The 26,655-nt window shown below is 38.1% G+C and overlaps 1 protein-coding gene and 1 long non-coding RNA gene across 4 annotated transcripts in view; one reads left to right on the plus strand and one right to left on the minus strand.

Moving 5' to 3' along the window:
- The window catches only part of LOC140486329 (uncharacterized), a 61,146-nt gene extending 45,489 nt beyond the window's left edge, over positions 1–15,657 (plus strand). Inside the window, exon 3 of the long non-coding RNA XR_011962548.1 lies at positions 15,595–15,657. This is a non-coding gene — a long non-coding RNA (uncharacterized lncRNA). The remainder of the gene's footprint in view (positions 1–15,594) is intronic.
- The window catches only part of gpr156 (G protein-coupled receptor 156), a 67,744-nt gene continuing 53,803 nt past the window's right edge, over positions 12,715–26,655 (minus strand). For 2 of the 3 annotated variants that reach the window (XM_072585307.1, XM_072585308.1), the window contains 5 exons: positions 25,412–25,537; positions 25,180–25,275; positions 22,113–22,349; positions 17,681–17,842; positions 12,715–16,171 (listed from right to left, as the gene is read on the minus strand). In XM_072585307.1, the coding sequence (XP_072441408.1) occupies positions 14,759–16,171; positions 17,681–17,842; positions 22,113–22,349; positions 25,180–25,275; positions 25,412–25,537 (2,034 nt within the window). In that variant the 3' untranslated portion in view covers positions 12,715–14,758. The remainder of the gene's footprint in view (positions 16,172–17,680; positions 17,843–22,112; positions 22,350–25,179; positions 25,276–25,411; positions 25,538–26,655) is intronic. The other variant, XM_072585309.1, reaches the window with a different exon arrangement.

A 26,655-nucleotide genomic window follows, 5' to 3' on the forward strand; every position in this document is an offset into this window, starting at 1 on the left:
TAATTAACTGAGAGAACCATAGCATTGAAATACATTGATTAAGCCTTCACTTTCCTCCCAAAAATAAGTGATCTGGCTAGCTCAAATTTAGCAAGGTTGAATAAATAGTGGGTGCTATCATCGTGTTATTCCTGGCACTAAATTAAATCCTTGTGTTCATCGTATAGTAACTGTTCTTGTTAAGTCTATATACACATCCTTGAGAACTCATATATAGCAGTTTGATATGAACGATGACAGTAGTATTATATAGTACTAGTAAAGAATGTTTGCTTTGGTTCTCTGAGGTTGTGGACCCCTTGGATGTGATTTAATGAGAAGCCCACTACATTAAAGTAGCAGTGATAAGAGAAGTCACCTGTATTTTGCACATTACTGACTGGCAGCAGCTCAGAATTCTATTGGGAATCTTGTTGAGAATGTGCATGCAGTGATTACCTTCGTGATGGGCCTTAATTAGAATGTATCTGACAAATTGTAGAAATTACACGCTATTTGCATATTAAGTCTAAATCTTAAAAAGCAGGAAATGTTATGCCAATCAACATAACCAATGCAATCTCTGTAAATGTTAATTAATATTTCAATCTCTCTAAATGTTATACCATACATCTTCTATTACTAGTTGTCATCATTTTGAAATGTTCATCTGTGGCCATTTTATACTGTGTTATTCAAAGTTAAGTTAAGAAATTTAAAACAAGAAATCTAAGAGTTTAAAACTAATTCCTTTTCAACTGAACAATCATGTCAAAATGACTCATTTACATCTCCCCTGAATTTTCACCTCTGATAATGGGGTGATTTTATGTGGCCTGCAAAGGTGAGAAATATGGTACAGGGTGACCCCTGAATCCACGGAATTGTTTTCTGCAGTTTCAGTTACCCGCAGTGTACCACGGACAGAACATATAGGGAATGTACTGACACCAAGTTTTCAGCCTCCTAATTTTGTTACTTTGTCTATTCCAGTCAGCCCCAAGGTGCCAAATCCTTCCCAATTCAGCACCTCCATGCTCCTGACCAAACTGTGTCCTCTTTGGATCTCTCCGCCATGCTCCATGCCTCTGATCCCAGTTCAACCTCACCCATTATCTCTGACTCCCAGGAGGCTGCCGGAAAGGTACATTTCCCATTTAAATGAATGAGTTCGCTCCAATCCGTGGTTTCAGGCTTCCGCAGTAGGTCCTGGAACGTACCCCCGCAGGTACAGGGGTCTACTATATATGGTGTGACTTAATTAGGCAGAAGCTGAAATTTCATTTTCCCAACAGCAGGTTCAACTTTGGAGATTAAGTCAGCAGCATGTTAGTTGCATGTTGGGTCTTGATCATGATGTTTTGTGGTGGATTCCTATTTATAATATATGCATGCTATCTGTATTCATGATACTAAAACATTTTGGGATTATATCTGTCTTTATGGCAAAGATAGCAACATGAGAGAATGTTATGGCAGCCAATTCACATTCATTTAAAGGAGACATGCAGTGAAAACAGGTTATCTAAGTTTAGGTGGTGAACTCAGTAGTACAAGGGAAGGGATCAGGAGGATGGGGGTTTGGACAGAGGGTCAGGGCATGTAAAATTGAGGCAGTGGAGAGGTGGGAGGGGATTTGCAAGCATGGGGAATGTTAAAATCCCGCATTGTACACATCGTTCTGGAACATCACTGAACCTTTAGACTTTGTTGGAGAACATTATCTGAAACCTCTGATTAAATTGTTTTAGGTGAATACAAATCCTTGTAACAACTATGCCAGTCAACACCCTGAGACAGACCCACACATGGATAGTACTGACACAAGTTTTCAGCCTCCTAATTTTGTTACTTTGTCTATTCCAGTCAGCCCTAAGGTGCCAAATCTGTCCCAATACAGCTCCTCCATGCTCCTGACCAAACTATATGTCCTCCTTTGGATCCATCAGGAGGACTGTTCCATGTCTCTGATCCCAGTCCAACCTCGCCCATTATCTTGGACTCCCCCTAGTCAGTCTGGAGTCTTAATTCAAGCTGCCATTCTGATCATCTATCTTGTGGTACAAGGAAAAGCCCTGATTTTGATCAAAATTGAGCAAATGTGACAGTTGCACGCCATCTTTATATGAACAAGCACCAGGTGAAAATTCATGTGCACCACTGCCTTTATCAGGACAACAATGTGTAATTACAAAACATTGGAATGAAATGAGTACTTAAGACATACCTATAGGAACTCTTCATTGGATGCCATGAAGCCCAGACCACCACAAACACACCGCTGAGTTAATATCGAAATTTGAAACTGCAGTCAGGAAAGCTGTTGTCATAAAGATCGTTTTCTGGTATTATGTCACTGTTATTTCAGTAGCTAATCCATCTTATTTGCAATTATGTTTACCTTTATTTTTCTCTAAAAATAAGTCAGGAAATTTGCTTTATGTCTAAATTCCAAACCTTACATAGGTGAGTAATAGTGGTGGACCTATCATCCACTTCTATTATTGAAGCAGATGGTATTCTAAGGCTCAACTGATGTATGTTAACATATACCAAAAGGTAAAGATCATAGGAAATGTACAATATAATGGTATATAGCTGCTTATATACCGTATACTCAATTGTGAGGTGGAAAAAGAGGAAGTGAGGACCAAGGGATAGCCAATCTCTGACTCTTCTGACAACCGAATCACAAGGACACTTACAGCATTTGCATCATTGTGTGCTGATAGACACCCAGAGATGAAATCTTGATTAGAAAGAGTCCAGGTGTATCTTTTCTAGTCCGAGTTTTATTCCATCTCACACATTACAAAACTCCAACACGTTGAAAATACCTGTATGAAGAATGAGTAATCAACCTGTTCAAATGTGTTATTGACACGCCTCAAGAGCAGATATCACTTGAATTTGGGTCTCCTGGTCCAGAGGCATTGACACTACCATTGTACTAACCTTGTTTATCGTATACGCACAGTCGATTTCGCAGTCAATTAATTAGCATTTAGCCATGGCCTATTCCCTATTTCATTTGGTCTTTGACTTCCCTGACAGACCCTACTAGATGATGATAGATTTTTGCATTTGTCCTTTTTCAAAATAAATTATTTCTATACAATAATAATGAAAAATTAACAAAACAAAAAACACAAAATGACAACATATTATACAGAGTTACTGCATATATTCCTGCTTTTTTTTAAGTGTATGATAGAGTTCCAAATATCTTCCAAATTTTTCAAATAGTTTCTTTGAGATGTCTCATGTGTTTTGTAATGCAGTTCAATAGCTGACTGCTGCGTTCTAGTCATTTCAATTTTGACAAATCAATCCTCAGATGTTCTTCATTCTCACATTTTGTTAAAAGTATACTATCCCATAGTGACTTATTATTGATGTAACAGCCAATGCGTAAAGTTGCTGAAGCCTTTTTGGAATTTCTTCCAATATTTTTGCTCCAAAAAGTTCAATATTTACTGCCTCAACAAGAGTGCAAGTTGCTGCCACTAAAGGTACTTTTACTACTGTTCTGACTTTTTTTTAAACTTAAAGGCTAAACAGCAATATTTATCTCCCTCACATAGAAGTGATAAACCCTCCTACACTTAAGACCCTATCTCAGGAACTTGCAATAAGTAGCATTCTTCAAAATAATCATTTTCATGCCCGCTGTCATCTCCCACTATCCCCAGCAGGACAGAACCAAGCATTACCCTGTAACACTCAATGACATTACCATTCTGAATCCTCCAGAATCAACATGCAGATGGTCATTAAAATAAAACTCCAGATACTGAAAATCTTGAAGATAAACAGAAATTGCTGAAGAAACTCAGCAGGTCTAGCAGCATCTGTGGAGAGAAAAGAGTTAACATTTCAAATCCACTGTTGCTTCTGCAGAAGAATCTCACAACAACCCTGGAAGCTTTACACCACCCAAGGCAAAAACCACCATTGATTAGCACTCCATTTAGCACCTTCACTAATAATTTTGTCTGCTCAAAGTGACCTGTTACTGACTTGGAATTATATCATTATTCCTTCACTGGTTCAAAATCCTGGAACTTTTTTTTTAAAAAACCTGGGTCAACATATATCACATGGACCACAGTGGTTGAATAAGGAAACTGGCAATTAGGACTGGGTAATTAATATTGGCTTAGCCAGCAATGCCCATGATCTACGAATGAATAAGAAAAATATCAGGAGTTTGTTTCTTTACAATTTTCAAAGTTAGTTGTTCTCTTATGAAATCCATGTATCAATTGCAGAGTGAACTACATGGCAAAGCAGAAAGCTGGATGTATGTAAACTGGAGCAGTTGGTCAAGAACTGTTGAGGCATGTTTTGGAGAAATGATGTTTTTTTTTTGGTGTTCTGAATTCCAAATTTTTCTATCTTTAGATTTAAGTCCAAAAGTTATAAATTTTAAATATAATTAAAATGATCATGAAAGTTTAGATTTCAAGGTAAAGCTTCCAATTGTTTTAGCAACTGGACCATAATCATTTAAAATGGTTAGAAAGCCTTTAGAGGTGATAATCCTTGGACAAATGTGACTTCATTAAGGAAAGCCAGCGCAGATTTCTTGAAGGCCAATTGTATTTAACAACTTGATTGAGTTATTTGAGGCAGCAGAGAAGGTTGATTAGTATAATACGGTTGATGTGCTTTTAAAAGACACTTGATAAATACCACATAATAGGCTTGTAGCAGTTGCTTTTCAAACTACAGATATGTGAAATTCCTGAAGGATGGTGGCTGAATGGTTAGCACTGCTGCCTCACAGCACAAGGGATGTGGGTTTAATTCCCACCTCTGGGCAACTGCTTGTGTGGAGTTTGCACATTCTCCCTGCGTCTGCATGGGTTTCCTCCAGGTGCTCCGGTTTCCTCCCACAGTTTAAAGATGTGCAGGTTAGGTGAATTGGCCATGCTAAATTGCCTGTAGTGTTAGTGCATTAGTCAGGGGTAAATGTAGGGGAATGGGTCTGGCTGGATTGCTCTTCGGAGGGACATACAGTCATAGAGGCATACAGCATGGAAACAAACCCTTCAGTCCAAGCCGACCAGATATTCCAACCCAATCTAGTCCTACCTGCCAGCACCTGGCTTATATCCCTCCAAACCCTTCCTATTCATATACCCATCCAAATGTCTCTTAAATATTGCAATTGTATCAGCCTCCACCACTTCCTCTGGCAGCTCATTCCAATCTCTCCTTGCCTTTCCTAATACATGTACATCCTGTCCCTCAGGATTCCCTCCAACAACTTGCCCACCACCGACATCAGGCTCTATAGTTCCCTGGCTTGTCCTTACCACCCTTCTTAAACAGTGGCACCACGTTAGCCAACCTCCAGTCTTCCGGCACCTCACCTGTGGCTATCGATAATACAAATATCTCAGCAAGAGGCCCAGCAATCACTTCTCTAGCTTCCCACAGAGTTCTAGGGTATACCTGATCATGTCCTGGGGATTTATCCACCTTTACCCATTTCAAGACATCCAGTACCTCCTCCTCTGTAATATGGACATTTTGCAAGATGTCACCATCTATTTCCCTACAGTCTATATCTTCCATATCCTTCTCCACAGTAAATACTGATGCAAAATACTCATTTAGTATCTTCCCCCATTTTCTGTGGCTCCACACAAAGGCCACCTTGCTGATCTTTGAGGGGCCCTATTCTCTCCCTAGTTACCCTTTTGTCCTTTATGTATTTGTAAAAACTCTTTGGATTCTCCTTAATTCTATTTGCCAAAGCTATCTCATGTCCCCTTTTTGCCCTCCTGATTTCCCTCTTAAGTATACTCCTACTTCCTTTGTACTCTTCTAAGGATTAACTCTATCTCTCCTGTCTATACCTTACATATGCTTCCTTCATTTTCTGAACCAAACCCTCAATTTCTTTAGTCATCCAGCATTCCCTATACCTACCAGCCTTTCCTTTCACCCTGACAGGAATATGTTTTCTTTGGATTCTCGTTATCTCATTTCTGAAGGCTTCCCATTTTCCAGCGGTCCCTTTACCTGCAAACATCTACCTCCAATCAGCTTTTGAAAGTTCTTGCCTAATACCATCAAAATTGGCCTTTCTCCAGTTTTGAACTTCAACTTTTAGATCTGGTCTATCCTTTTCCATCATTATTTTAAATCTAATAGAATTATGGTCGCTGGCCCCAAAGTGCTCCCCCACGGACACCTCAGTCACCTGCCCTGCCTTATTTCCCAAAAGTAGGTCAAGTTTTGCACCTTCTCTATTAGGTACATCCACATACTGAATCAGAAAATTGTCTTGTACACACTTAAGAAATTCCTCTCCATCTAAACCCTTAACACTATATGGCAATCCCACTCGATGTTTGGAAAGTTAAAATCCCCTACCATAACCACCACCCTATTATTCTTGCAGATAGCAGAGATCTCCTCACAAATTTGTTTCTCAATTTCCCTCTGACTATTAGGGGGGTCTATAATACAATCCCAATAAGGTTATCATCCCTTTTCTTATTTCTCAGTTCCACCCAAGTAACTTCCCTGGATGTATTTCTGGGAATATCCTCCCTCAGCACAGCTGTAATGCTATCCCTTATCAAAAATGCCGCTATCCCTTATCAAAAATGCCACTCCCCCTCCTCTCTTGTCTGCTTTTCTATCCTTCCTGTAGCATTTGTATCCTGGAATATTAAGGTTCCAGTCCTGCCCATCCCTGAGCCATGTTTCTGTAATTGCTATGATATCCCAGTCCCATGTTCCTAACCATGCCCTGAGTTCATCTGCCTTCCCTGTTAGGTCCCTTGCATTGAAATAAATGCAGTTTAATTTATTAGTCCTACCTTGTCCCTGCCTGTTTGTTTTAATTGCTCCTGTTCTCAACTGTACCAGTCTCAGATTGATCTCTTTCCTCACTATCTCCCTGGTTCTCCCCCCCCCCCCCCCCCCAAGTTACTAGTTTAAATCCTTCGAGCGGCTCGAGCAAATTTCCCTGCCAGTATATTAGTCCCCTTCCAATTTAGGTGCAATCCGTCCTTCTTGTACAGGTCACTTCTACCCCAAAAGAGATTCCAATGATCCAAAATGTGAATCCTTCTCCCATACACCAGCTCCTCAGCCATGCATTCATCTGCTCTATCCTCCTATTCCTGCCCTCACTAGCTCGTAGTACCGGGAGTAATCCAGATATTATTACTCAGGAGAACCTCCTTTTTAAATTTCTGCCTAACCGTCTGTTATCTCCCTTCAGGATCTCAACCTTTTCCCTTCCTACGATTCCAATGTGGACAATGACCTCTTGTTGGCCCCTCTCCCCCGTGAGAACATTCTGCACCCTCTGAGATATCCTTGATCCTGGCACCATAGAAGCAACACACCAGTCTGCTTTTTCGCTGCTGGCCACAGAAACGTCTGTCTGTACCTTGGACTAAAGAATCCCCTAACTCAATTGATCTCTTGGAACCCGACGTACCCCTCGTTACATTAGAGTCAGTCTCAATACCAGAAACTTGGCTGTTCGTGCTACGTTCCCCTGAGAATCCATCACTCCCTACTTTTTCGAAAACGGCATACCTGTTTGAAATGGGTATATCCACAAAAGACTCCTGCAATAGCTGCCTACATCTCTTAGCTTTCCTGGAGTTAACCCATCTATGTGACTGTATCTGAGACTTGCCCCCTCCTTCCTATAACAAATTTCTCTCCATCTAAACCCTTAACACTATGGCAGTCCCAGTCTACGTTTGGAAAGTTAAAATCTCCTATCATAATCACCGAATAAGGTGATAATCCATTTTCTATTTCTCAGTTCCATCCAAATAACTTCCTTGGACATATTCTCAGGAATATCCTCCCTAAGTACAGCCATAATGTTATCCCTACTAAAAAAAACACCCCCTTCATCCCCTTCCTCTCTCGCCTCCCTTGCTGTCCTTCCTATAGCATCTATACCCTGGAACATTAAGCTGTCTATCCCTAAGCCAAGTCTCTATAGTTGCTAAGCAATCCCAGTCTCTTGTTCCAATCATGCCCTGAGTTCATCTGCTTTACCCGTTAGATCTCTTACATTGAAATAAGTAGTTTAATTTATCAGACCTACCTTGTTCTTCTCTTTGTACCTGCCTGCCTGCCCAGAATTTGACTTGCTGCTTTTTCCCAACTGTATCTGTCTCAAACTGATCTCTTTCCTCACTATCTTCCTGGGTCTCTTCCACCTACACCACCAACCCACACACCCTTTACAAATTTAAATCCTCCTAAGCAGCTGTCGCAAATCTCTTCCAGTATATTAGTCCCCTTCTTATTCAGGTACAATCCAACCTTCTTATACAGTTCACTTCTGCCCCACAAGAGATTCCAATGATCCAAAATTGTGAATTCTTTTCTCATGCATCAGCCTCTCAGCCACACATTCATCTGCTCTATCCTCCTATTCCCACTCTCACTAGCTCGTGGCATCAGGAGTAATCCAGACATTCTCCCCTCGAGGATCTCTTTTTTTAAATGGTCCCATTTATTCTCATATTACCGTTTTACTCTTTATATACTGAAGAAAGCTGTTGGATTCTCTCTTATTAATTACCAGACTCTTCTTGTATTGTCACTTTGCTTTTCTAATTTTTCTTTTCAATTCTGCTAACATTCTATATTCATCTGGTTCTGAACTGTGGTCTGTCATAAGCATACTTTTTTGTGCTTCATCTTTGACTTCCTGTCTTTCATCCTCCAAGGAACTTTGATCTTGTTTGTCATTTTGTTCCCTTTTTAAGGAAAATATTTCATTTGAATTTGTCTGGTTCAGGTGTAATCTTTCTTCACTAAAGTTGGCTCCTCCACTCTTTTTCCCCCCCCCCCCCCCCACAACTTGCTTCTCTCAGTATCATTTGATAAATCTCAACTAGTCCTGAAATACCTCATAACAGTCCTTTAAAACTACCACCAACTTCATATATATTTGGATAATTAAAGTGTCTCATTATAATTACGTTATTGTGTTTGCACGTCTCTTTAATTTCCTTGGAAATTTCTTCCTCGATATCCTTCCCACTAGGTGGTGATCCATAGATAACACCAAGTAATGTAATTGCACCTTTTTGTTTCTTACCTCTAGCTAAATAGTCCTTGAGCTTGCTGGAACATCTTTTTCTCTGCCAGCTCAATATCACACCTGGTGCCCCCCTTTCTCCCTTGCCTAATGTTCACAAATACTTGTATCCAGGAATATTTGACACCCAATCCTGCCCTTCATTGAGCTTTGTCTCTGAGAGCTCCAAAATTGTATTTCCATGCAGTTTGTGCCTGTCACTCACTAGTATTATTTCCCAAACTTCATGCATTTACATACATGTACAGTAACCATGACTTAGATTTTGTGCTTTCTTCTTCCTCCAAACCCAGCTATTCAATTGCTATTTCTTATTCTGATGCTATCTATCTCTCCTGGAATTCTGTCCGCTCTTCATCCCTCTGGTATTCTCTCTTAATTTGCATGTTCCTGCCAAGTTGGTTTAAACCCTCCCAAAAATACTAGCTTATCACTATGTAAAGATCTAAGTATTAGCTGTAATTCGGCGCTACCCACACAGCCTGCATGGGTCACACACTGACCGAGCCCCACCATCACCATCACTATCACCATCACCAAGAGTCTGTTTCTCTGCCTCAAAAGTCTAAAGTCCTCCCTCCTGAACCAATTTTCCAGCCATGCATTTAACTGCTTGTTAGTCCTTTTACTATATTCATTTGCACATGATAGCCTAACTGCTCTAACAGGTAGTGAACACCATTCTGGATTCATATCTTGACCCACCTATCAAATCACCTCTCACTGTTGGCCTTTCCTTTGCACACTTGTGCACCTGAGATACCTGTGCTGCCATAAATGTGGCTCTGGTTGCATTTCCCAGATCAGCCATTATTGTCATCATCATTATTCAGGCCTAAATACAGGTTGGAGAGTGGGACACATTTACAGTCTCTTGCATTACCTGCCTATTCTTTTTTGTCATCTAGTGGAGCTTACAAGAGTGAATGGTGACTTGATTAATATGCTGAATGGTCCTGATAAGGTGGACATGGAAGGGTATTGTGAGTCAGCTCTGAAGTAGGGACCATTGTTTAAAAATTAGGGATCGTCCCTTCTGAAGGGGATTTTTTTCTCTGCGGGTTTGCAAGTTTAGAATTCTACCTCAGAATGTGATAGAGACTGCATATTATTTTTTTAAGATAGAGGTGATAGAAATTTACTAGGATGTTGCATGGACTTGTGGGTCTAAGCTATGAGGAAAGTTTGGATAGGCTGATGCTGTTTTAGTTGGACCAGTGAAAGTTGAGAGGACATCTGAAAGAGTGTCATAAGATTATGAAAGACTTTGATAAAGGGAGTAGGAAAGGACTTTTTCCATTAGTGGAGGGGCAATTAAGTGGGGTGATCTAGATTTAAGGACAGAGGGAGAAGGCTAAGAGGAGAGTTGAGTAGAATTTTGTTCACCCAGAGTGTGCTGGGTAGAAATGAAGAATTTCTAAGGAAAAACGTCACTAGTATGGGTGACATGTAGTTCGCCAAACAGTATCCACAATGTGGTACAAAGTATACAAGAATAAATATTGGGTGCTTGTGAAAAAAGGTCAGAAATAATCATAGATGATTTTAATCTACATATAAACTGGAAAAATCAGGTTGACATTGGTGGCCTAGAGGAGGAGTTTCGAGAATGATTTTGAAACCTTTTTGTAGAGTGCCGTAATTAATTAATAACTTCAGAATAAAGGCACTCCTAAATAGCAGTAGTCATAATATAATTGAATGATGCATTCAGTTTGAAAGCAAAAGAAGTCTGATCCAGTTTAAGCATAAATAAGGACTTAAACATGGGCTTGAAAGCTGATCTATCTGAAGTGAACCGGGATGCGAGGCAAAGGAATGCATCGAACTGTTGCAATAGAAAAGCAATGGCAGACATTCAAGGAGATACTTCAGAATACACAGAATAAGTAAGTTCCCACTACATAAAAATCGCAACGTGAGGACTAACCATCAGTCATTAACTAAATAAGTTAAGGAAAGTATAAAACTTAAGGAAAAAGCATGTATTTGCAGGAATGTCTGATGATTGGACAGAATATAAAGAACAGCAGAGAATGACTAAAGGATTAATCAAGTGAAAGAAATTATATTAGAGACAGGAAACCACATAGAAAATAAAATAGCAAGAGTTCCTACCAACATTTGTAAAGGAAAATTGTAAGTTAACTAAAGTACACATAAACAGAAATTGCTGGAGAAACTCAAGCCAGTCTGGCAGCACCTGTGGAGAGAAAACAGAGTTAGAGTGAACCCATTTTTTCCAAAAGAGATTCAATTTCCTCCTTTTCTAAAGTTGAGTTTCTCCAGTAATTTCTCTTTTTATGTGTTTCAGATCTCGATCTTTATTATTGTTTTAAGTAAACTGAGTATTGGTCTTCTATCATTTATGTTAAAATTATATCGAACCATATCAGCCCAAAAAAATGATATTCATACTAAGATAGGTTTTTAAGACCATCAAAGGACTTCAAGGCATCTTAGCAACAGCTGACTGCATCACAAGACTAGTTAGGATATTCAGTTGAATTCATGTTTTCATAAATTTGTTTTTCAGCATTTTAACAGTTAGATGAATACAACATACATTGTCATTCAGAAACTATTTACAGACTGTTAGAACATACTTCCTTTTATTACTTAATCTCTGGTCACACTCATTAAGACAAGGTAACATAGTAATTTCCTGTCTACTGTTGATGTGGTGCAAAAACAAGAAAATTGTTCGTTTTTTACTTCATTGACAGAACAAAGCACAGTGAGACAACAGGAATGGCATTTTCAGATTTTCACTTTTCATTAGTGTAATCAATTGATTGTCAGGCCTCTGTTTCCAATTTATTGATATAGCTGCTCCTGACACTGGAAGGATTGCATCAACATTTTCTGATGAGACCAAACTGGGGAAAAAGGCATGTATATTGGGGATAGGTTCAGGGAGTTGAGAAATTCAAAGATAGGTTAGCAGAGAGGGCTAAAATATAGATAGTCGGCTGAATAATGAATACTGGCAACATGAAATAGCTCCTTCGGGCAAAAGAAATAGTGAAAGTATATTCAGGATGATAAAATTCTTCAGAATGGAGAAACACATCTAGAAGTGACTTATCTTTAATGATCAGAAATAAGTTAGAATATGCACTAAAGGGCAAATTTTATTCTGGGTCTTATAAAATTGGAAGTGAAATTCAGTTGTGACAGCATGTAAAATGAATATGTACTCTTCCAAATTTGCCTTTTCATTTTGTCACTTTCTTCCTGACATTTTGCTTTTGTCAAATGTAAGAGCAAAGACATAATATTCAATTTTTTTCGAGGTATCATTTAGGTTATAGTGTGTCTACTGTTGCAATTCAAAACAATTCTCTCCTGCTCATCATATAATGTCTGAAGATTGTTAATCATTATACCATGATATCACAATGGATTGCTGGAAAAGCGCAGCAGGTCAGGCAGCACCCAAGGAGCAGGAGAATCGACGTTTCGGGCATGAGCCCTTCTTCAGGAATGACTGGATACCCATGGTGAACATATCTTCAGCATGGACATCCAGTCAGATTCCTGAAGAAGGGCTCATGCCCGAAACGCTTATTCTCCTGCCCCTTGGGTGCTGCCTGACCTGCTGCGTTTTTCCAGCAACACATTTTCAGCTCTGATCTCCAGCATCTGCAGTTCTCACTTTCTCCTATCACAATGGATTGGCAAGAAGAGGCAGGTTCTAAAAACTACCTCGGCTGTTTTGGGGATTGAATATTTTAGCTATTGGCAATATTAATACCCACTGTTACCAATGGACTTGGTTATCTGTAATCAGAGTATTAATTAAACATATCATCATAAAGGATCCGCTAGGCAAGAGTGATTGAAACCTGATGGAATTTCACATTGTTTGAAAGTGAAAAATGTAAATTCTTAACTTCAAAGTTTAAGACACTAGTTAAGTATCGGGAATGAAAACAGACTGGCTAAAGTGGACTGGTAAATAGATTAAAATGTAAGGTAGTAGATAAATAATGGCAGATATTCAAGGAGCTATTTCATAATTTATGACTGGTGTATAGTGGTGTACCACAGGGTTTGGTGCTTGTTCTTTGCTGTTTGACTTTAATGATCTAGAAATGAATATGGAACCTATGTTCAGTAGATTTGCAGATGATCTGAAAATTCATGGTGTGGTAAATAGTGAGCAGGAAAGCCTTAGATTAGCTGACAATATAGCTAAGCAGGTCAGATGGGCTGAATAGTGGCAAATGGAATTTGATCTTAAAGTGTGAGGTGATGCATTTTGAGAAGACTTACAAGGCAAGGACTTACTCATTGCATGGTAGTAAGTATAATGATGATCTTGTGAAACATAAGATTCTAAGAGGATCTGATAAAATAGTTGCTGAGAAAATGTTTCATCTTATTGGGGACGTGTTTCCAAAGTTACAAGGTACAGGTTAAAATACGATTTCTCCCATTTAAGTTGGCGGCGCTGAGGAATTTCTTCTCTTAAGTGGGATTTTCGTGTTTGAAAGTTCCATTCCGTAGAGAGCTTTGGAAGCTGGATCATTGAGTATGTTTCAGACTGAGTTCAACAGAATTCTGATTGACAAGGAAATCGTGGATTACAGAGTCAGGCAGAAAAGTGGTATTGAGGTCACAATAGGTTAGGCATGAACTTACTGAAAGTTGGAGCAAGCTCAAGGGGCTGAATGGTCTATTCTTGCACACATTTCTTATGACTATCCAATGACATAGTTCTTATTTTCTATTGTATCTACTGATTTTTTAAAAATAGTTCAATCTTAAGTTGGTAGTTTTGCAAGAAGCTGCCACCAAATAGGAGAATAAATAAATGCCTATATTGCTAATTCAATGAGAATTCGCTCTATGGAGTAATTCATAAGTGAAGGTTAACAACATTGATACACATACCTAAGCAGTCTGGCAAGCTCTTATTTTTAGGGAATAGTTCACACCAATATACTATCATAGAAAATGTTTTAGTTTTTTTTAAATCTTAGACTATATGATATTAAATCAGCATTTTATACTTAAAGCAAAAGTTCTAATTTAAAAAGTCTAATCTTCTGATAAATTACCATGATCGTATTCTTTAAGTACATGGGTTTTGTACAAGTTTCCATTTATGTACTGCTATAATATGACAACTGGTACATGAAAGTTCTAAATTCAACAGATAAGTGGCTTCAGAGAAAAATCATATGTCTCTGTGAAGAAGGGGGCAATATGATCCCCCATCTTAACAGTTCTAGGATCAATATAATGTAACATCTGTTTATTTAATATCTGTCCCATTCAATTGGCTAAACTGTATGAGTGTCCTCAGGTCCTCAGCAGAAGATGAAATCTGACCATAGATAGTCAATCTCCTATGAAGCTAAATGAGATTTCTTCAGATGTAAAACAGTTACATTTCAGGTACTGAGAATATAATTGCAAGTGGCAAGTGTGTTTGAACCATTGAATAAATTTGTACTTTTTCTGTATAGAGGAATCCTACATTCAAGCATTTTAAGAAATATTATCAAAAACAGCCTTGCAAATAGGGAAGGACACTCCAGGAACAGAGATTCACTGTCACTCATTATAAAAAGAACAGAACGATCTACTAACCACAGAGAAAAGATAATCTTGCAGACAAAACAGAATTTATATGGTACATGTGAAAATCTTTCAAGTTCCTTCAATTGGTCATACAAACGTGGGTTTTAAGTCCTCTTTAAAATTAACAATTGGATGATTACGAAAATGTTTTTGTGGCCAATTGAATGATGGATTATATTGTTCACTATCTGAGGTTTCTGAAGTACTAGAATTGTATGAGCCTCGACAGCATGCTTCACAGCATGCCCTGTGGTAACAGCAAAAAGTTTCATCTGAGCTACTTGATTCGGAGTCTGAGTAATCATATTGGTAAATTTGAAAAGCTCCATCTTTACCACCTACTTCACTTTCTTCAACGCGTAAGTGTGCTTTCGTTACATCAAGGTCTGAATACGGCTTCATAATATGTTTCCCTTCTAAAGTTGAATAGTATATGTCACCATGTTTTTGGTCTTTTTTGGCATACAGTTGATTGCTGTCAGACAGTGCATCCAGTTTCTTCACTGAGCTTAGAGCTGCTGAGAGACTTGTAGGTCTGTTTTCATCAGTTAATCTTTTGTGGTGAATGCTTTCCAGTCGAATAGTCTCAGGAATTATTGTATCCCTACTTACATTTTCATTAACCAGGTATTTGATCCGTCGAGCTTTTGAGTATGGAAAATAATGATGAGGTGAACCCGTTATTGAATAGAAAGGTGGTTTCCTTTGCCTCACCATATATGGAGAAATACTATGATGGCAGTGGTTTAATTGCTCAGCTCTCTGGGTACACTGTTCAAGTAGACAATTCTGTAGCATTTGTCTTGGTCTCTCTGGTAAGCCAACTGAGGTGACAGCATTGACATTTAGCTCTTGTAGAATCTCTTGCAGTTTCTCACTACTCACGTAATTGTTTTTAATCATTTTTGTTGGATCCTTGACAGAAGCACATTCAATCGACCGGGATCTAATTGATGGATGGATTGCAGAGGAGACCAGGATCTGACCTGTTGGTTGTGGAGTCATTTTCGCACAGTCATTTGTCTGAACTTCTGATGCTTTTTCTAAGGTATCACATGAATTTGAAAAATCTTCTGGATTAATCTCAGAATTTTCTGGCTGACCTGGATGGTTCTGAGCGCTTTTATGAGAACTCTGATAATTTATTACATTTTTTGGCCTTTTTTGAGGACACAAAGTTGAGTCTAAGACATTCTTAGACTCTCCCATGATTTTGTGGAAATTACTCTGCAGTGACAGAGGTTTAAGGTCCTGCTGTGAACCAAAGGTCTGATCTAGATTTGTCTGTTTGTCTGACAAAGGCTTTTCACTTTCTGGATCTTTTGTTGCTGTGTTATGACTTTTGACTTCAGAATTAATCAAAGTGTAATGTGCTGTCTTGGATCCTGATGTGGAAATATAATCCATAAGCTCTTCTGTGCAATCTGGTGTCATTAATTGCACCAATTTATCCTTTACATTATTAACCTGTTCCTGCAGACTTTCAATTACTGCATTTTTCTACAGGAGAGAAAGAAAAACACATCACAGTTGGAGACAATCTTGTAATCTTTGATTTTTTTTATTCTACAGGAGTAATTGATCAAAATGCTTCTACAGTTAAAGTGAGGAGAAAGTGAGGGCTGCAGATGCTGGAGATCAGAGCTGAAAAATGTGTTGCTGGAAAAGCGCAGGTCAGGCGGCAACCAAGCAGCAGGAGAATCGATGTTTCGAGTATAAGCCCTTCAGGAATCTGAAGAAGGGCTTATGCCCGAAACATCGATTCTCCTGCTTCTTGGATGCTGCCTGACCTGCTGCGCTTTTCCAGCAACACATTTTTCAGCTACAGTTAAAGTGATACAATTTACCAAACAGCTGTCTCCATATAGTCATAGGGAAAATGCTTAAACTATTATTAAGGAGGTTTTTACAGGATACTTAGAAAATCACGTGCAATCAAGCAGAGCAACATGGCTTTGTAAAACAGAAATCATGTTTAACTAATCTATAAGAGTTAAAGATATAATGTTCACGGTGGATAGGGAGGACCAGTGGATGTGTTCTTGCCTTTTCAAAAGCATTTAATAAAGTGTCACACCAAAGTTTGTTGAACTGAGCACAGAAAGCTAACATGAAGCAGAAAATAGGGATAAATTATCATCTTCAGGTTGGCAAGCTCTAACTAGTCGAGTCCCATGAGTTATCTATCTATGAAATGTGGCTACATTTGCTGATGTCACTGAGATGGTTAGGAAAGTAAGTTGACAAGGGGAGGTAGAGAGTCTGCAGAAAAGAAAATTGTGTTGTGACTGTCACCAAATTAGCTATGCTCTTACTGAATGGTGAAGCAGGCAAAATGGTCTAACTTCTACACCTCTGTTTCCTATGTTTTATGACAGATGAACTGGAAAACAGTGAAAGACATAGCAGCATCTAGTTCTTCTTTCTTCTTATTAGACAGAAAGCATTCTGACAGAAATAGTATGTTTTCTATTTTCAGAATAACTGTGATTGTAACCTGCATTGTGTTTCTTAACAGAAAGTTTAAAAATGCGGAGTTAATGCATATCACAAATACTTTTAGAGGTAAAAGCCCATGAAAAGATACATGTTGTGGGAAAATAGATTTTTATTATCCAATTTCTCCATTCAAAGGTGATTTTTTTGTTTGTTTGGGTGTCCTAATGCATCCACAATTCCTTGTCCATCTTGTACTGTTGCTTCACCAGGGTGATAAGCATGTTGGGATCAAATTTAGATCTGCTCAGATGTTCAAATCAAATTTAGCTCTTTAACAGCTTTTCACAAGTTCACAAGCTACAATCTTTCCCAAATCACATTGCTATGTTCAATGTGCATCAGGAAGAATGGGTTTTATTGCTGGATAAATGCTGCTGACTTGTTGCAACTGATAGCATTTTCAGCCCCACTGTATAAGCATAGTTCTTATAAATCCATGTCTTTACTAGTGTTCAGTAACTAATTACTATATCTTCAAGTCAAATTGTTTGTTATACATTACTGTTCTACCTCAGTGAGGAGTTGTTTCATGGAGTTATTTTCTCCCAGCAGGTAATAGATCTGGTCATCACTGTACATAGAGCGAAAGCTCTTGCTTGGACTGTTGAAATATTTTGCCATCTGATTTGGAGTATGGTTTAATTCTTCCTCAAATTGCTTCCACTGTCTGACCTGTTGACAGAACTCTAATTAATTTGGATTTTTAGGAATTTATTGAAAGTTATGTATGAAACAAAATGATCTATACTCAAAGAATCCAAAAATTGCTGTTTGTTTCAGAGGCGAATTAGTAGTGAACATTGATAGTCACTGTCACTGGTACCATAAAATTGTCTTCTCTTCCTGCAGTCTTCAGCCATGATGCTGTTTCTAAGAACACTGTCAAGAATCATGAACATAGAATCTTATCATCATCATATATGAGGTTGCCTCATGGCTTCAAATTTAAAATACAATAGAGAGATCCTGAAGGTAAACATTTGTACAACTTATTTCTAGAATTTTCACTTAAATAGAAACTCAATGTTACTGTGTCAAATTGGGTAGAGAGGAGGTGAAGAATAAGGACTATTTCCTGATTCTATGGTCCCAACTTCCAAAAGCTAGTTAATTTACTATTTGGTCAAGATGTTGGGTACAGCTGGAATCTTTTTTTAAAATCATGGATATGGGCATTTACTAACTAGGCCAAGTATTTATTACCCAACTCTAAATTGCTCAGATGGCAGTTAAGAGTCAATTACACTTCTGGAGTTACATGTAGGCCAGAACATTAAGGTCATTAGTGAAACATTTTTTTTAAAAATGACAATTGACAGGTAACATTGTTACCATTAGGCCATCTTTTTATTTGGTTTTTATTAAATTCGGATTTCACCATCTGCCATGATAAAATTTCATCATGTTGCCAGTACATTAGCCTGGAGTTCTGGAGAGGAGAATACTGATTTGTTGCCAAGTGAACTCTGGTAGATATTGCCATGGATAATGCACCTGTTAATGATGATTGCCAGACGTCACTTATATTTTAAACAGGCACATTGACCCTGAGTAGAGAAGGCATTGCTCTGAGAATTAACAGATGAATGGCTATCATCTATTTTGTCGAGTTGAAAGAGGTGCAGTGCATGTATATGTAAATATTCCTAGTTCCATAGGAAGCTTCCCCAAGGTTCACAAGTAACCTTGCAAAGTGTGACAGCCTTCAGGAATCCTACCCTACTACATAAAAGTAGTAACACCAGAAAGTTGATTTTGGAGCAGATACTTAAGCAGCAAACTTGATATAACTTTAACAGAGCATTGGTTTGCAACCCACTACGTTTCCCAACCAATGAAAATAGCATGCGGCAGGAATAGTTGGAGGGAAATTTAAAACATGACCTACACACCTCTCATTTAGTCCGCTGGATCAGCTTAGCTTAACATTAAGAGGCAAAAATTCAACCTCCAATCTCAAAGGACAATTCTCTAGACCTGAATATCAAAATGTAATTATATAATTACCACTTTCATTGCTGCCATTGTGCCACAAAATCTTTCATTTTCTTGCTGGTACAAAAGCAGTGTAAACATTTAATGGGTATTCCTTTTTAATTATATTGCAGAAAACAATACAGTTTTACTAGCTTCACATTTAATTATGGCTTCTTTGTATTCACATTCAGCACAATGCTCAAATAACACTTTAGCAAAAATTAATGGCATGTTCAGTTTCTACAAACTTGCAGAGCAATGACTTATAAAACTGATGAAGGAAATTGATGTCCTTATGATGGTGTGAAAAGAATCAGTATATGGCTCTTTGTGTTCTTTCAAAGGGGTTTGTGCATTCAGCTGGGAGGTGATAAGATGTATCTAGCATGTAGGCTGGATAGCAGCCATAAGACATGCTGCAACCAGCAGCTGTATGCTAATAAGACTGTACAATGGTGCAGACTGGAAAAATCTGCCAGGGTACTAAGCATCAATTCTAGACAATAGCAATTTTGTAAAAAATAAAATTCTCTTTATGCAGCAAATACCCTACTGACCTCATGACTGTGCTCAAACTGCTTTACGTAGACAAGCAATTAAATATCATAGATTGTACTGTATAAGTGAACCTTTTAAGCCTTTAGAAATCCTCAGAAAGAATAGAGGACAATTTATATGCTAAGTATAAAATATAAACCACTGATGTTGATATAATGACATTCATGTCACACAAGTGCCAAACAATGAGCATCTCTAACAGGAGAGAAACCAACCCGATCAAAGGCTAGAAATCCTGTAGCTAGTAATTCACCTCCTCAATCCCCAGAGCCTGTCCACCATCTACAAGACCCAAGTCAGAAGTGTGATAGAAAGTCTCCATTTGCCTGGCAGATTGGAGCTCTAACAACACTCAAGAAGCTTGACACCAGACAAGACAAGGCTATCTACTCGATTGGCACAACATTCACATACATTCATTCTCTCCACCACTGGCACTCAGTAGCAGCAGTGCAGACACATCCCAAATACATGTTTATTCACAAGCAGGACATGACAATGCAGCTCTGTAAAGTTATTATGTATGAGGAAAAATAAGCAAGAAAAGAACAAACACCCTGTAGGCCAAGGATTCAAGTGCAGAGGATAGAATGGTTTGAGTTCTCACAGTTACTTTGATTTTTTGTTGATAAGATCTGAATGATGTTTGGTTGCACAGCCATTGAAGATCCTGGACCAAATTTTGGATTCTTGGAAGTAAAACTTGTAAATTATCAGGGTGCCTAACTATTTAAGCTTTTGGGATTCACAAATACTACTTAGAGAGAGAACTCTTTCTTGCAAAACTTTCCAGCAACTACCAACTTTCTTACAATTCCCACTTTTCAAAAGAGATGCTATTTCCAATTTGAAGGTCCTTTTTTCTCACTCCTATGCTCTTGACAAAAGATTCCAAAAAGAGCAGAGGTTATTGCTGAACAACCATTAGCACAAGGCCTTGTGCAAACCCATTCTGTTGGTCTAGCAATTAAGGTCATGATAATGATCTATCACTTCTTTTTAAAATGTTTTGCTCAACACAGTTTTTCAAAGATATGTGCTTTTCCAATCAATAGCAAATGACCTACAGTTCTCCTCAATACTTGACCTTTTCCAAGAAATCGCATGATAAATCTCTCTCCAACCCAGTGATGTCAAAACAGTTCTGATAAGTTTCCACTTCTGATCATTCACAAGTATGTTCTTCTAACATATTAATTGATTATTTGAGGATCTCAATTGGCAGCAACATGTAAAACCCACCCATGGGCCTCCCTGCATGAATTTAATCCCACCTGATTAAATGCACCCGTACTCTACTGCCAAATACATCATGGACAAGGACCCAGCATTCGGCTCCTCAATTTAACGTGCACACTGTTTGAGTTCCGCTTTTGTTAAGTAACTGATGGACATCTGTTTGATGCTTAAAAGGCCTTTAAAATTATATTGGTGAATTTATTTTGGATGTGTTGCTCTCTTCATGTTTCAGGCTCTTGATACTGAGAGGGCAGATAGATTGCCAATGTCTAAATAATAAATATGTCTTTGGTTGGTTGTTAGGAACACCAAAGCTACCACTGTCGAATATTTTCAGATCTAGTTTTCTCTCATCCTTTTAGATAGATAGTAACTTTTGTTTACCTGGCTGAAATTTGAAACTAAGCACAGTAAAGGAATGAACCTTTTTTTTTCCCTTGGATAGCATCTGTGCATGACACTAACTAAGCTCTAACACAACTGAAAGAAGTCTACTGCACCATGTATCTTGTCCTTTTATAACTGCAGAAGCTTGAAAGAGAGAATATGAGTTGGAGACTTAGCCACAAAGAGATAGAAGTGAAAAACTTGCTTTGATAGGATGTGTGCTTTGAACCTCAGCTCTGTCAACTCATATTTTAAGATTTACACTAGCTTCAGCCTCAGGGTAGTGTAGTCAGTAACAGATTATAGTTTGAGGAGGAGGAAAATAATATCTTTAGCTACTCCAGTGCTCAATTGGAAGAGATTGTGACTCTTAATAACTAGATGCTACAGAGCATTGATGTGGCCATGGAGTTAAAGGATGTGGTGAGAACTGGATTGTCATCAACATAAGTGTACACCGATATCCCATAGCTTTGGATGACATTCTCAATAGCTAGCATGCAGTTGAGGAATGAAAGAAAGCAAGTTGAGAGGTTTTAGAATGGATTTTTTCTGTGATGAGAAAATTTAAAGAAATATCATTCTTTTGAAACCAATAGCAGGTTCAGTAACAAGTTCAGTTTCATCACCTGAACAGTGTAGGAGGGGCAATGGAAGACAGTAGCATAGACAAAATTTCAGATGTTATACAGAGGTGAAAAAAAGATCATCATTTTATGCTCCTGCGAGTTAATAAATGGTATCATTCTAAATATGCTGTAATTCTTTAGATTTCCCTTACCTGAGGGATGAAGATGAGACAGTTGATAGTTGAGGTACAAATAAATATTCCTCCAGATGTGACACCATAGGATAAATTGGGCCAGGAACTCAAGAATCTAGTAATGGGAATGATTATTCCTGCAGTGAACATGATCAGATAAACTCCTACCATGATGGTGACAGTCTGGTTTACAGGCGGAGAACTAACATTGCTGGTTAAACCAGCTAGATATGTGCCATAGAACAGAAGACTTCCCTGTGTTTAGAAAATTACAATAGTTGTAAGTAACATGTAAATGAACTAAACCATGTAACAAAACTAATCAATAGAAACATTTCTTTTTTAAAAACCAAAGCCTTTAACTGGCTTACCCAGAGAGGTTCAACAAGTCATCAAGGCAGAAGTGCATGTTGTCAACATCAAGTAATAGTGAGAAAGGAGGTTGAGCCAAAGAGATAGGGGTGGGGGGGGGGGGGGGGAGGGGGAGGGAAAGAGACAGAGAGCGAGAGAGAGAGAGAGGAGAAATGTTGGTAAGTGTATAGGCACAAGAGATGCAAATATAAGCAAATATTAAGTGAAATAGGAGTAACACAGAGTTCTTGCTTGAGATATGCTAACAGGAATAAAACATTCCTGTTAGCATGTCTCATTTCATTTAGTAATACAACATTCATTTATATAACATTCAAAACCTTTCCCAAAATTGCTTCTGAGGCATTAACAGAAATAAATGGGTGCAAAGCCTAATGAGGATACATTAAACAACCTTATTTAGGAGAAGTTGGGTGAATAGCATGGTCAAGAACTTTCGGAGGTTCAGGAACAGCCATCAATGGTGAAACAAAGGGAGGGAGAGGATGCACTGGAAGCCAAGGCTGGAGTAGCTAAGAATTCCGAGGATGAGGTCCTATGACATACAGAGAACAGGAGGGATAGGCTATGAAGGGAAGTAGATAATACGATGACAATAGAGGTGTTAGACCAGGACAGAATGTCAGTCTGGATGTGTATAAAGTAAGGATAAGATTTCAGTACCATATAGGCTGAAATAATGAAGGTGGTCATAGGTGACTTTCGAAAAGAGAGTAAGGATCAGAAGTTTAGCTCTGGTTAGATATGATGCTGAAATTGCAAACAGACTATTATTCAAGAAAGAACAGTCAGAGACAGTTGGAATCTAGGTCTAGTATATTGCCATTAAGGCAGTTCCAGAAGCTGGCTTTAGTCTCCCCACTATTTATGTTGAGGAAATTATGGTTCATCCATTGAGTAGACATTGGACAATCAGTTGGATGATGGCAGTTAAACAAACGTTGTAGAGAGATGTAAAACTGAAGTCTGGTCTAGGCCAGAAAATGAAGTTATCTACATTGGGATAAAGGGGAAAGAATTGCAGCTATAGGGCTCCAGGTGATTACAGAATTAAGAGGAGATAGGCCATGAAAGGATTTTAAACAAACAAAAGAATAAGAATTTTAAAATTTGAAGCCAGTAGAAGAAGAATGTGGCATAATTTGATCCATGGGCAGCTTGAGCTAATGGAATTGGCAGAAGCGAACCCACTGCTTTGCTTTTGCTAGGACCAGATGGCTAACAATAAAACAAAGTGAGGGTGTCTTAGTACTTTGTGAAATGGAGGACAGAAAAATGGGACTACTGACCATGTTAAAGACTTCTGAGTGTTTAAGGAAGGACAAAGCACCTCAGTCAAATGGATATCATTTGTAATTTTGGTAAAAGCTGTTCCAGTGATCAGGCAAGGACAGGAAATGAATGGAGAAATCGAATCCGGAGTTGTTGCAAAGGTGAAGGCATATTTTGGAGCAAACCTGTTTAAAAGATTTCAGAGATGGGCAAAAGCCCACAAGAGAGATTCCTGAAGAGGAGGGATGTGGGAAGAGTGTGGGGAAATGATAATATATGAATTTCTTCTTACGAGGGCCAGCATGGACATGTTGGGTAAAATGGCCTACTGTGCTGTAATGATTCTGTATCAAGAAAGGGGCGATAATGATGCTTTGAAAAAGGGAAAAAACAACCAAAGAACCTAACAAGTCTATAATGTTATACATTGACAAGATGTCAAGAAGGAAGGCTGGGTGGTCAGCTATATGGTACGATGTAGTCAAGGGCATGAAAAGATTAATTTTGAGGTCACAAAGAAGATCTCAAAGCTAGATGAAAGTGCAGGTTCAAGACTTGGCAGGTGTAAACTGGTTAAGCTTGGTTTGGTGGATGAGGAGAAAGCGGATGTGGAAAGTGAAACACCGAGGACAGTTACATGTGCAGTCTCAACCTTAGTGACAAAACTCTCTTGTACTTGTTGAAAATAAAGGTGAAGCAAAGAATAGTTTTAGGACATATTTGATAATGGAGAAAATAAGTTTTACTCTCAAGAATATTTCTGTTTGGCAGAAAAGAGAGACTACATTGATATTGAATAGATGGATAAGCTTTAGATGCAGTGCGTAAGAATATTTGTCATTCGACAGAAACACATCGGTGAATGATAGGTCTACTCCTGTCAAAACTGCTTTAACAAAATTTTAGTTTAAAAAATACAAGATTTTTAAAGAAAATTTATTCAAAGAAAATGACCACCACACACACTGCCACTATTTATTGTCCATCCTAATTTATATAGAGTGATCAAAAAATAGAACCAAAGTTGGAAAAAAGTGTGTAATGTAGTATTTATAGAACCAAACCAGCAGTCATGCTGAGGTATTCAAATTCCACCACGTCATGAAGTGAAATTTTAAAAAATGGTGATTGTAATGTGGAACCAGAAGAAAATAACTCATCATAACAGTTGCCAAATGTTATCAAATCCTGACTGTTTCAATAATCTCCAAAAGACAAAGCCTGCCACCTGCTCTTATTTAGTTTCCAACTGACTCAAGTCCATACTACACTGTTATTGTGATGTCAGTGGCAGCAATTTAGCCTATTGCTCAAATGGCCCAATAAATGCAGTATTGTCAGAGCTGCTGTGACACAGCCTACCAAGAATAAAAAGGATAGGTAATGAGATTAATCTTTACAAGCCAAAATTTGGTAAGGATGAAGAAATAAGAATTCTTACCTTTAGAAGTGAAATAAGAATTATCCAGATATCTGTGTACTGAGAAACACAACATTTCATGATTGTAATGGAGTAAGAAAGATATTTTTCAACTACCTGAGGAATGAGGAAAGCAATACAATTGCTGTTCAATATCAAAGGATTTTGGATTAATAGTAAATCATAATAAATCATTTTGCAGTAGAAAATTCAAGGAGTAATTAAAAGCTTCAAAACTAAAAGTTTGTTTTACCCTCACTCCTGCATTTAAGGATTCCATACACTGTAATGGGTCAGCAATACCCCATGTTACCAGAATCAGAATATCCAAACCAATCACTCCAGCTACCAGTCCCAATAACTGAATGTCTTTGATAATCTGGAAAGGAAAGCAGATTTAGTTCATTACATCATGGAAACAAATGAAACCTCAATTACTTGACTCAGACATTAAACTGCAACATGAAATTATGATTGGATTGTTTAATTCATGAACAGTGAGTGAATTAAAGGTTTTTCAAGGCTCTACTAATGTAACCAATAGTAGACCAACTAAACTTGCAATGAAATTCAGAAAACCATTCTTAATGATTAAAGAAAAAAGGATACTGGATATTAAAATATCTGCATTACAATTAGCAATTTTAAAGGCATTGACTAAAAAGCATATAAGAGCACAGCAAGTCAGGCAGCATCCGAGGAGCAGGAAAATCGACGTTTCGGGCAAAAGCCCTTCATCAGGATCGAAACGTCGATTTTCCTGCTCCTCAGATGCTGCCTGACCTGCTGTGCTTTTCCAGCACCACTCTGATCTAAACTCTGGTTTCCAGCATCTGCTCCTCACTTTTGCCTAAAAAGTATATAATCTTCACTCCTCTTGACTTTTTGAAATTTTTGCCAAAAACTATAAGCAAACTGTTACAACGAGGGAACTGAAGTTCCAGAATTGCTAGGTTCTGCAACACTTTTAGGACTGCAACTTTTCCAGCTTTATAGCACCATCACTGGAGTCCCCATGGTAGTGCAGCTGTTGGTCAAAACACATTTTGAAAGTAATTCCGGTCATAAATTGTCATTTAAAGACCACAAAAATGGGTGTACTTACAAATGATAAGATATATTTTAAGCATATTGGGTGGTACTAAACACTTTGCAATTCTACATAATTATAATCCTGGGACACCCATACAAAGTTGGAATAACCAACTTGAAAAGCTATCTGGAAATGCAAAAATTATAGTATATCAAAAAAAGCATTCAGTCATAGTCTTGATGTCATGTTAAAAAGTAACTTAAGTCTGATGGTTTTTGTCTTATCCCTTGATCTTTTTGAACCATATATGACCTTGGTTTTGTTTTCTATGATCATTCCTTTTCTCTGTTGATGTCTTGTCCACACTCTGTCCCTGGTCTTTAGCTGTGGTAACACTTGTTTTATACCATTTATTAAAATTTCCAGCCTGGTTGTTTCTTTGCTCTTCACACAATTTTACTTTG

The sequence above is a fragment of the Chiloscyllium punctatum genome, chromosome 15 (genome assembly GCF_047496795.1).
Source record: "Chiloscyllium punctatum isolate Juve2018m chromosome 15, sChiPun1.3, whole genome shotgun sequence".
In the NCBI taxonomy this organism is placed as follows: domain Eukaryota; kingdom Metazoa; phylum Chordata; class Chondrichthyes; order Orectolobiformes; family Hemiscylliidae; genus Chiloscyllium; species Chiloscyllium punctatum.